We start from the raw sequence: 12,770 nt of genomic DNA on the forward strand, positions 1-12,770 counted from the left end.
GGGGTAGTTGATGATTTATCCGAGATGCCATCAGGTCTATCTGTGGCTTCCCCCATCTGCAAACCAGTTGATGAAAGACCTCGGGATGAAGGGACCACTCCCCGGGATGAAGATCCTGACGACTGAGGTAGTCCGCTTCCCAGTTGTCGACCCCCGGAATAAACACTGCGGAAATGACCTCTACGTGTCTTTCTGCCCACAGAAGGATGCGACTGGCTTCTCTCATTGCCATCCGACTGCGGGTTCCCCCTTGGCGATTTATGTATGCCACTGCCGTGGCGTTGTCGGATTGTATCCGAACCGGAAGTCCTCGTAACAGAGGAGCAGCCTGTATCAAAGCTCTGTAGACTGCCCGCAGTTCGAGAACATTGATTGGTAAGAGGGACTCCTGCTGCGACCAAAGCCCCTGGAAGTGATTGTCCAGAACCATCGCTCCCCATCCGCGGAGGCTGGCATCCGTGGTGACCAAGGTCCAATTCCAAATTCCGAAGCGCCGACCCGCTAACAGATGCTCCGTCCGAAGCCACCAGAGCAAGGATATGCGGGTCCGGGGAGACAGACGCACCAGCCGATGCATCTGTAGGTGGGACCCGGACCACTGAGACAGAAGATCCAGTTGAAATATTCTGGAGTGAAATCTGCCGAATTGGATGGCCTCGAAGGAAGCCACCATTTTCCCCAGGAGACGGATGCAAAGATGCACAGATACTTTCCTGGGTCTGAGCACTAGACAAACCAGCTCCTGTATGGCTATGGCCTTGTCCCTTGGCAAGAATATACGAAGCAGAACAGTGTCTAGAATCATTCCTAGGAACTGAAGTCTCTGGGACGGCATCAACTGAGACTTCTGGAAGTTCACAATCCATCCATGTTGAATGAGAATCTGATGTGTAAGGGACACTTGGTGTAAAAGGACTTCTGCCGTCGGAGCCTTGATGAGTAAATAGTCTAGGTACGGAACTATCGTCACCCCCCGAGAGCGCAAGTGAGACACCATGACGGCCATCACTTTGGTGAATACCCTGGGAGCTGTCGAGAGACCGAATGGCAGGGCCTGAAACTGGAAATGAGCTTCCCTGATGGCAAATCTGAGGAAAGCCTGGTGAGGAACCCAAATTGGGACATGCAGATAGGCGTCCTTGATATCTATCGACACCAGAAACTCTTCTGCCTCTAGTCCCGCAATGACAGAATGGAGAGATCCCATCTTGAACCTGTGAAATGAAAGATACTGGTTCAAGGATTTCAGATTCAGAATGGGTCTGACTGACCCATCTAGTTTCGGAACCACAAAAAGGTTTGAGTAAAACCCTTGTTGTCTTTGTGCAGTGAGAACCGCCACAAGGACCTCGGCCAGCAAAAGTTTCTCGATCGCTTGACGCAAAATTAGTTGTTTCACGGGATCGACGGGCAAACCTGTTGTAAAATAACGCCCAGGAGGAGTGAAAGCGAACTCGATCTTGTACCCTTGAGATACCAGATTTCGAACCCAAGTGTCTGGAGAAGTCAGTCTCCAAACCTCCGAGAAACGCTGGAGGCGAGCCCCCACCTTCGGATTTCCGAGATGGGATGGGAGCCTGTCATGCCACAGGCTTGTCTGCTGGCTTGGGATCTGGACGGCGGGCAATATTTGCTTGACGTCCTCTAGCACGGCCTCCTCGCCCCGCTGAAGACGAACCTCGCGATCGTCCCTGAAATCTTGCAGATGCTCGAAAGGAACGAAATGAAGGTCCCCTAAACGAGCGACGCGGAGGAGGTGCTGATGAAGGTAGAAAAGTACTCTTACCTCCAGTGGCCAGCGAGATCCATTTGTCCAGCTCTGGACCAAATAAAATATCGCCTGTGAAAGGAAGAGCTTCCACTGCTCTTTTTGACTCCGCATCCGCTTGCCAGGCACGAAGCCAAAGTGCCCGGCGAGCAGAGACCGCCGAAGCAGAAATCCTAGCACCTACCTGGCCGATATCTCTGGAGGCGTCTCCTAAGTATACAGCAGACTCCTGAATATGTTCTGCCAAGGTAATCAGATCTGCCCGCGGAGTGCTGGATCTAAGACCCTCAGTCAATTGTTCCGCCCACTTTTCCACAGCCTTGTTGACCCAAGATCCTACCAAGGCCGGCTGGAGAAGTGCACCTGCGGCCGTATAAATGGATTTCAAAGTGGTTTCTAATCTCCGCTCTGAGGTTTCCTTCAATGTAGTAGCTCCTGGAACAGGTAACGTGGTCTTCTTTGACAACTGAGAAACCGAAGAATCCACAGGTGGCGGGGTCTCCCACCTCTTCCTATTTTCCGCAGGAAATGGGTAAAGAGAGAAAAAACGCTTAGGAATCTGGAATTTACGGTCCGGATTCTGCCAGGCTGCCGTCATCTGTTCGTCCAACTGGAGAGAAACAGGGAATGTGACGGCCATCTTCTGTGACCTGGCAAATAAGGAGTCTTCTAACGATTCTGGAGCTTCCTGGCCAGAAATCTTAAGAACTTCCCTTACCGCTAGAATGAGTGCGTCAATACCTTGCAATGCCTCAGGTTCTTGTGAGTAAGTCTCTACGTCTGATTCGTCCAGCATCTCCCCTTCCTCCTGAGACGAGTGATCCGCTGCCGAATCCTCATCCGACTGGAGAACCGCCGGAAGAGCCCTCTTCTTAGATGAGCGACTTACCGTAGCTTCAGGAGCTTTAGACGCAGAACCCATCGCTTGAGCAAGGCTATTCACCGAGCGGACTGAATTCTGAGCCCACGCTGGTTCTGCTAGAAAAGAAGGGTGAGATGTGCCAGGTAGATCTCTGGCAGACTCCTGTTCCCTACGGGAAGCGGCTAATTCAGAAGAAAGGTCCGCCATGACCCCTGCCAAACTATTTATGAAGGAGGGAGTGACAGACTGCGTGTTAGCACTGTCTGCTTCACACGTCTCGCACAGGGAAGACCCTTCGGAGCGAGCGTGGGTAAATTTCTTCCTGCACTTAGTGCAGGCAAACAGCTTTTGTGATGCAGTTTTTTCTGTCCTGGATGTCATCATGTACTCACAGACAAGCACCAGATACAATTCAGGAATGCAGAAGAAGTATAGGGAGAAGCAGAATTACAATAATAATGCTACTCAAGTATGGGAGCAGACAGAGCAATAAGGGAGGAGCAGAATTTCAATAATAATGCTACTCAAATTGCAGGCAGAGCAGTATAGGAGGAGCAGAATTTCAAGAATAATGCAACTCAGTAACAGGGGCAGACAGGCATATAAGGGAGGAGCAGTCAATAGGACCAGAAAGTAGTTAAAACCACCTTCTGTAATTACATACCCCCTGTAGAAGCTGTCAGATTTCTCCTCTCCCCCTCCGCTCAGTGCCTTCAGTCTCTCTGAGGCGCCACTCCCGTTCAGAGCGCGCCAAACTAGCCCAGGCAGTGAAGGAGGAAGAGGAGGAGGGACCTATAAGCTCCTCCTCCTAATGGCCGCCGCTTTGTATGCGCGCGGCATACACTTATTCAGTGGGGACGTTCTCATGTGTCCCCGCACTGACAGCGGGGGCCAGCGGCACGACCGCCGCCAGTGATAAACGTGCCGGTGCCTTTTACACAAGCACCGGCACGCAGAGGCAGGACTGCTGTGAGCGCGCCTACCTAACAGCCAGCGCCGGTGTTCTATCGCAACACCAGAGTGGCACTGACAGCCGCGCACTGTTTTCAGACCCAGCAGATTATTTTCACCTCTCCTGCTAGTCAGGAGAGGTGTGCTACTCACCGGGCTGCTGCGGCCAGAGCGCTGGGCAGTGAGGGGAGAGCGGGGACCCGGACACAAGCCAGTGTTAGCTGTGGCGGGCCACGCTGAGTCTGATGACTCCTAACTGCCTAAAGCAGCCTCCCCTCCATAGGGTGACCGGACACAGGCTGCAGTAGCCGTGTGGTCCCCTCTCTGGCGGCTCCCACGATGCAGGCAGACTGTCACAGCTAACAGTCTGCCTGTCCTCTTGCTTGATTCTTTTACAAATCATATAAAAATTAATATAAGGGCTGGAGACAGCCCCTGTGCACCTGCTCTACTCGGGCACATTCTAAAAACTGGGGTTGATGGGGCATAGAGGGGGAGGAGCCAGTCACACTTGTAGATTTTTAAAGTGCCAGGCTCAACTCAACCCACCGTCTATACCCCACTGTCATGAAGCTCCAGTGTCCCCTAGTGGATGAAGGAGAAATATATAAAATGGGGATGGACCAAAAGAGGTCCCCTGTAAGAAATGTTCCTGTACAGCACTTACCCCAGAGAAACACAGCAAACATGGACAGAATCACAGGCCATACGCTGGGGCTAGGTAGAGAGTGCCCCAAGATGGTGACCTGTCAGACTGCATTATCTTAGATAATACTGGCAGCCATTTTGTGGCCTCTCTTATTTACTACTTGGCAGGCTGCATTCTCCTTTACTCTGTGTAAGGGACAAGTGCAACTTAAAGGCATGCAGCACACAGGTGTGATAAAAAAATAAATAAAGAGCGTCCTTGTTACAGAGATAGATCTCAATTACAGACATCAGTCTTGCTATTAAAATGGGGACTGATCATGCTTAATTGTAACACAAATGGCAGCTCCCATCAATTTATGATCTCTTACCAGAATACGGTTGCACGTTGACCCCCCATTTCTTGGGGTCCAGTCTATACGCCTCCAGAGCTCTTTTTTGACACAGCCTCTCCAACTCATCCACGTGCTCCGTGCCACCATAGTACCTGATGTGGTACAGAAAGGAATACTAATATAACATCATCAATGTTAGAGCCACTGTATTTCCCAGCACTGTACAAAGAATACTCATTCACATCAGTCGCTGCCCCACTGGAGCTTACAGTCTAAGGGGTAAATGTACTAAGTCTTAGAGAGATAAAGTACCAACCAATCAGATCCTAAGTGTCATATTTCAAACACAGCCTAAAGTGAGTTAGGAGCCGATTGGTTGGTACTTTATCTTCATCCACTTTTTCCTACTCCAAGGGTTAGTATATAGACCCCATTATGTCTCTCCACAGCTTTGTACATCTCAGCCTAAGGGGTCTATTTACTAAGCAGTGTTAGAAGACAGAGTGAAAAGTTATAAGATGCCAGCCAATCAGCTCCCAACTGTAATTTTTCAAACACAGCCTGTTAGACGACAGTTGGGAGTTGATTGGCTGGCACCTTATCACTCTGTTTCCTAACACTGCTTAGTAAATAGACCCCTAAGTTAACTACCACACACACATCCTATGTAAGGTCAAAGGGCAAGTATCAATTTGACATTCCATTATTTTTAGAACACGGATTGATGTTGTAAATGTTTGTAAAGTACTAAATAAAAACTTTTTTATAGGACGTCCACCTTGAGGCTGAACATAAACTGGCTTTGCTTTAAACTTTTTTACCCCCACAATAAAAAGCCTGTAAATGAATAAATCAAAGTGTTGACATATACAAAGATAGCCAAATTCTAACAGGTGTAAAAGTCAAAACCCCATGAGTAAGGCTACTGTGTCTATACGAGCAAATACAGCTATTTATTTTACACAGAGCATTTTTAACCCCAGTTACATCAGTGCGTTTTGGAGGTAGACAGTCTGATCTCTGCCCCAAATGTGGCAACGCTCAAAGGACTTCTGGCATCTGTTGTGGGAACGCTGTGTGATTCAAGTATTTTGGACCAAGGTGAAGTCTGCCCTGTCTCACACCGGTATTCCATTTATAGTACTTACACCAATGTTTTGTAGCATAGGTACTAGAGGCGATGATGAACTGGACCGTTATAGCACTCAATATGCTAATAATTTATGTGCACTTGCAAATGTCTGCTTGGCTAGATCATGGTTGGCTCCTACTGGGCCAGACTTTCGAGAGTGGGTTTCTTTAGTTAACGTGACTGTGGAACATGAGCGGTATTTGTATCTTCCCCGTAAGGCAGAGACTACATTCAACCGCATCTAGATAAGATGGCTGAAGTCGAAATTTGCACCCTCTCGACCTTAGATATTGTTCGTTTTCACACTTTATACTATGAGTTTATATTTGTTTTCTCTTTAAATATTTACGGAGTGTGGCATTTGTTATTGTTTTCATTTGTATTTTATATTTATTTTTTTGCTATTATATGAGTGATATTGTTATTTTATACACTATATTTCAGCAGTGTCTATTTTGGGAAAAATTGTTGGAATTCATTTATATTTACTATTTTCGGGAAGACAATTAGTAGTGTCTAGTCAATTTTGCTGATTACTTGGTATATTAGTGTCAAAGATGCTATGTGAAATACATTTGACCCTTGTGGTTTTGTCTTTCCTTTTTGCTTTTCTTTTTTGTTTCCATTATATGAATTATGCAAAATATGTATGATTATTTATATATACTGCTGTTATATGTTTTACACAAATTAAAAATTATATCATATATATTTTACACACTCATACTACACACGTGAATGAAGCATGCAAAGCGTCGATGAACCTATACAAAACATTATTTAAGGGAATCTGGCGGATGGACCTAGAGCGAATACAAAGCGGTTCCTGGCATCATGATAATTACATGGTACCAAACAGTGACAACCGCATGTTAATGTCCATGTCCCAATGCGCTTCTGTGTCACATTTCCTTGCAGGGTAGGGAGTCCCTGCTTAATGCACAGAAGACAAGACCTCAGTTTGCCACCTTCAGCATCCTATCACAGGGGGCACAGACTGTAGGGTAACACTGGAGGAATGCTATTCATCTGCCACATCCTGCAGGGGACAAGGCATCTACTCTACAGGATCATGGTGAAGGAGTATAAGCAAGGCCAAGCTGAGATCTTGCGGACCCATTTAGCTGTAACTCCATACGAGCCTGCCCCACTTTCGCTCTGTTTGAGGGTACCAGATGGTTTAAGACTGATACTAGGTAGGAGTGAGCACTGAGGCTGAAGGGTAATGGATCTTACAGCATCTGCTAGAATAGAAATTGTTGAAGACAGGAGAGACTCAATGGATTGTCAAGTGTGAAAATTATCAAAGTTTGGAGAGAGAAAAAGCGGAAAGAGATTAAGTACCAACCAATCAGCTCCTAACTTCCATGTTACAGGCTGTGTTTGAAAATTGACAGTTAGGAGCCGATTGGTTGATACTTTCTCTCTCCACACTGAGATAAAAATAAAATCTGATAAGACGTATACAGTCACACAATGTAACGTCACAGAGGTAACCTTGCCATAATATCGTCCCAACCTGCAGTAAACGCCCTCCCTCTTGAGATTTCATTAGCCTGGTGCCGCCCTCTCACCTCTGTCCCGGATAACCCTCTGAATACTTGTTGTTCAAACACGAGCCGAGAGCCTGCAGTACTGCGCAGCTGGCAAAGTTCTCAGAAGCGATAAGTTCCAGCCCGTACCGCTGCCTGTGTTTCTCCTTACGGATAATGTCATACACCTTGTAAGAAAACACGCTGTTAAATTACATCCAGCCAGCGAGGCTAAAAGATGCACACATATATTATTGCGAGCATGCACAATAGAAACAAGCTCATGTTATGGCTTTATCGTCTTTGCATCAGACTCTACGTGAGCCCCATGTCTCAATCACCAGTGCAAAGGGGACTCAGAGCCGCTCGCTAGCGGCCGTACGCTCGTTCCGAGCGATGTTCGCACATCTGCGCATGCGTACGGTTTTTAGTACGCATGTGCGAAGCAGTCAGTGCGGCCGAAAATCGTTTGTACGCTATATAGCGAGTGTCTGCTATTTTGAGTGACAGAAGGAGGCGTATGTGGGTGGTAACAGGGGAAGGTGCTTGAAAACGGGGGAGTGGAATTCGAACGCAGGCGTGCTTAAGGTCAAAACGGGCGTTTTAAGGGAGTGCATAATTAATACAGCAGCGTCACTGACCACGTCACTTGGTTTTTTTTTACTCGGAACTGCTCGCAAAATAGCGGTTGAAAAAACCAACCACAAGAATAGCGAGCAGTTCATACGCTGTACGATGTACTCGATTAATCTAATAAATAGCGGACATGACGTATGGTGCGAGCGGCCAGGGGGCGTTTTTATCAAATAAACGAGCGTATGTTTTGCTCGCTCGTTCAGACTTAGAGGTGTGAACAGACTGCAATTTGCGAACGGATCATTTGAATAGCCACCCCTTGTTTTTGAACGAACGACCGCAAATAGCGAACGGCTCTGAATCAGGCCCTCAGTCATTTAATATGACCCAAATGTGTCTATTGGTCCAATAACAGCAAAATACCTCCAAGGACCCTTGTCCAGAGTGTCAACGCTTAACGCCCCTCCAACTTGAGCATTCATCAAAACGTAGACCCACAAGTACATCCATAATTTAACAGGCGACTGATCCAGCAGATCCACTGAGCACCGGTCGGTAAAACTTTGCATTTTTCTGGCCAATTCACCCAAAGCTACATTTTTAGTTTTAAGCAAAGTTAACTATTAATGTGATGATCATACAAGACACCCGCCTAGCACTGGGCTTTTCCTGATTAACAAATGGCTTTATGAAAGTCACAGTACTCCTAACATGGGGCCCGATTCGGAAACGGACGCTACTCCCTGTAGAGCTGCAGAATTTGGGAGGGAGAGGGGGCTCCGTTACTGCCAATAATTTCTCACAGGATTGCTATTCCTGCCCGCTCTCACTAACTCACAGCATTAGACCACACATGCAATTCCTCACCTCTGGATCATTTGTTTCGAGAGGCTCCAGTACCATCTGGTTATGAGTTGCCCATAGATTACTGTGCCCTCCATTCATCACTGGGGAGTCGGCCATCTTTCCGGCTAGGTTTTCTCACTTCTGAAAAGCAAACCAAAAATGTTAAATAAATCTATCTGATCACTAAACCGCTCACAGTGGGCGATTCAATTGTTTTAGCACGCCCTATTGCCTGTCACTTTAGATGGGGTGAAATTCAATTGTTATACCAGCACCGGACGCCCATTCCTTTTTCGTGCTGGTTACGCCGAAATAGACCATGTTTAGCTGCGTAAAGCGGCTAAACCCATCTAAACTATTGGGCGCGACGAGGAAAATGTGCGAACAGACGGACTTTTTGCACATTTCTGCTCGCCAGATCAGGAGGGGGCGTGCAAATATAACGGGCTGGCTGTGAAGTCACGGTAACCGGCATCCTCCAACTCAAGTGCTGCTCGCGAAACTTAGCGCCGCACTAGGCCGGAAAAAAGCATTGCGGCAGTCGGATTTCTGCACGCACCTCAGGAGGGAGCAAGCAGTAATCCTGTAGTCGGACTTAACAGCGCGCTGAGTTGAATAGCTCCGGAAGCTCCTTAGTGCGGCTATTCAGCATTGCACTGAATTGAATCGCCTCCATAGACAGAGCTCACACTAATATCTCCACCCAATCACAGACTAAATTGCTACACAGACAGCGCTCAGGGTGCGTACACACTAGACCACAGGTTCTCAAACTCGGTCCTCAGGACCCCAAACAGTGCATATTTTCCAGGTCTCCTCACAGAATCACAAGTGAAATAATTAGCTCCACCTGTGGATCTTTTAAAATGTGTCAGTGAGTAATGAGTACACCTGTGCACCTACTGGGTGACCTGGAAAATGTGACCTGTGTGGGGTCCTGAGGACTGAGTTTGAGAACCACTGCACTAGACGATTTTTGGAGAGATTTGCACAACTGACGGATCGGAATGAAAAATCCTCCAAATAGTCTAGTGTGTACGCACTATATCATGTGGTGCGCGCTCCCATGGGGTCGTCAGACGCATCGTCAGGTCAGCCCAACACGCCGGTCAACCTGACAAAGCGGCTGATGACTCCATGCAGTTGGATGCAGCAGATGCCGACATATCAGGCGGGCACCAGATCATCTAGTTTGCACCGGCTGCCCAATAGGTCAGCGGGAGGGTCGCATCGCTGGATACACACGTCATTTAGGATGTACCCAGCTTCACTGTGATCTCTCCACCCAATCACACACAAACCTGCTACAAAGAGAGTTCACTGTCAGATCACCACCCAATCACAGACTACATCGACTGTCATGGGATTGTCCATTGACGGACCTACCATCGATGGTTTCTAATCATCAGCAGACATTCATTGATGGTTTATGCACCAATAGTTTACTTCCATGCAAGCGTAGATCACAGCCACCATCTATTATTGGGCTTCCCGGGTCCCATGTCTGCCATAGTTGCTATCCCATCGAAGAAAACACTGATTGACTATGGCATTCTACCTTTCCACACCAGTGGATAAACTTATAGCCTGGGTAATATTTGTTTTTATTATACACCATTAGCATTTATTTTGTTATGTATGTTATGGAAGTCTTTATGAGAAATATGAAATTATTTAGTGTCACACATTCGCACGCAACTTTTTTTTTTTTTTTCTACAACTTCTCTCTGTACTATTACCGCTGATCACTTTTCCATTTGGACATTGTTTTTGCTCTTTGAGCCGGGAGGCTGACGCCCTCTTTCTGATCAGCAGCTTTGCACCCAGTTCGTGGCACCAGGGCCGAAACTAGGATATCTGTCACCCGGTGCAAGGCAGCAATTTTGTGCTCCCTCCCTTCCCATACCCGATTTTGTCCTTGCTCCTCCATAAGGCAGTGCACTACTCAAACGTCCCTGGTATTTACACATTATGCAACACATTGTAATGCCTATTACCAAAGTGCCACTTACATATTTGCCCGAGACCATTTTATGCCCCACAGTAAGGCTTCTAATTACTTTAAAATTACCTGCTCGTTGTCAGGGGTTTTATGCTCGTTGCCAGGCAGTTCCATGCTCGTTGCCTGGGGATTTCATGCTCATTGCCAGGGGGTTTCATGCTCATTGCTATGGGGTTTACGCTCGTTGCTATGGGGTTTATGCTCGTTGCCAGCGGTTACATGCTTGTTACCATGGGGTTTATGCTCGTTGCCAGGGGGTTTCACGTGAGAAGATGCAGCTTTCAGCATCTTCTCCCGGTACTTATGCTGGCCTAACAGACACTAGAGGTCCAGTAGGACCTGTAGTGTCTGTCTCCTCCTTGGCAGCAGCCATTCTTGGATGGCCGTTTTCAACAGAGTCCATGCGGACGGCTAGTCCACATGGAATCTGCTGAAAATGGCCATCCAAAAATGGCCGCCGCCAATGAAGAGACAGACACTAGAGGTCCAGTAAGGACCTCTAGCATCTGTCTCCTCCTTGGCAGCAGCCATTTTTGGATGGCCATTTTCTGAATCTGCAGCCCCGAAGCCACCGTGAGTCAGCCCTTTTTCACCCCCTGCATTCCGGCACCCGGTGCACGTGCACCTCTAGCCCCCCCCTAGTTGCGGCCCTGGTGGCACAATTTTAAAGGTCCCTCTGTTTTTTTGGTGTACCGTCAATGGATGTTACCCAGCAACAGTCATCCCTGTGTGACTGCACTTTGCTCACGTCATGTCACCCACCGCTGCTGTGCTCTAAAGCCCCTTGCTCGCCTCAGGGAAAGCTGTCCGCTGCCCCAGAAAAACACAGCCATAAACCAATGTTCCTTAAGTTATAATTACTTGAAGATTGATAGGACTCTGCCCTGAAGTTTTTCTAAACTTACTGACAAGAAACACTGACCTCAAAAAAAATGTGTCTATTGCAGAGTTATAAAATACACAAGCAACTCTCAGAAAGAAACACTCACTTATTAACAGGCTAACCATGCAGACAACAGCTGGGGGAGGTAATACTCATATGTTTTAGCCCAAAACAAGTTTTACATATTAACTTTTCAAGGGCAGCAGAAACTTGGGAGAAAAATAGGCTCGGTCTGGTCAAGTATCAAAGGTCTCCAATTACACAGACAACTTTAGGTGGATCACCTGGCTGATGTGCAGTACATGGGGTAAACAGAACAGGGAGTCTATGAGGGCATTTTTCGTGTCACCTGACACGCCTAAACACTTTCCGGAAGTCAGAAATATATTGTCCCTAACGTGTATAGTCGGCATCGGCCATAGGCTCTAGGCAGGGGACTCAAAAGTGTAAAAAAAATTAAAAAAAGAAGAAAAAGTGACTGGAAGAATTTATTGGCCAGTTCCTAACAGCTAATTCAGTTCCCGTGTCCCACTGTCTGCTTCATGATTCCACTGTACAGTGACAGCATATAAGGGTGATGGTGTAATCAGGAGACGCAATTACAATTCAACAGTGCACATCATTTTACTAATACCCCCGCAGCACATCTTATTATGATGCCACACGTGTAATACAAGCATGCAATCCTAACATGTCACACAATACTACACGGGCTCCATCCTAATATGTCCCAACTAATACATGCATCTTATCCTATATTACATCACCCCTATAATACATGCCTCCCCATCTGAACATTATGACACACTTATAACACATGCACCACTTTCTAATATTATATCACCCCTGTACTAAAGGCACCCCATCATGAACTTGTCATTCTAGTCATCCACAACCCCCATCCTATTACATCACCCTCAGTCATCCACGCCCCCCTATCCTATTACATCACCCCCAGTCATCCACGCCCCCGTCCTATTACATCACCCCCAGTCATCCACGCCCCCCGTCCTATTACATCACCTCCAGTCATCCACGCCCCCCCGTCCTATTACATCACCTCCAGTCATCCACGCCCCCCCGTCCTATTACATCACCTCCAGTCATCCACGCCCCCCCGTCCTATTACATCACCCCCAGTCATCCACGCCCCCCCGTCCTATTACATCACCCCCAGTCATCCACGCCCCCCCGTCCTATTACATCACCCCCAGTCATCCACGCCCCCCGTCCTA

The 12,770-nt window shown here is 47.4% G+C and overlaps 1 protein-coding gene across 2 annotated transcripts in view; it reads right to left on the reverse strand.

The window, feature by feature from the left end:
- SHMT1 (serine hydroxymethyltransferase 1) overlaps positions 1 to 12,770 on the reverse strand; it is a 32,719-nt gene that overhangs the window by 18,289 nt on the left and 1,660 nt on the right. For both annotated transcript variants that reach the window (XM_088464940.1, XM_088464939.1), the window contains exons 2-4: positions 8,672 to 8,791; positions 7,271 to 7,416; positions 4,601 to 4,716 (exon numbers count right to left, since the gene is read on the reverse strand). In XM_088464940.1, coding sequence (XP_088321066.1) covers positions 4,601 to 4,716; positions 7,271 to 7,416; positions 8,672 to 8,767 — 358 coding nt within the window. In that variant the 5' untranslated portion in view covers positions 8,768 to 8,791. The remainder of the gene's footprint in view (positions 1 to 4,600; positions 4,717 to 7,270; positions 7,417 to 8,671; positions 8,792 to 12,770) is intronic.

Source organism: Taudactylus pleione, unplaced genomic scaffold, assembly GCF_031769625.1.
Source record: "Taudactylus pleione unplaced genomic scaffold, aTauple2 ptg000061l, whole genome shotgun sequence".
Classification (NCBI taxonomy): Eukaryota; Metazoa; Chordata; class Amphibia; order Anura; family Myobatrachidae; genus Taudactylus; species Taudactylus pleione.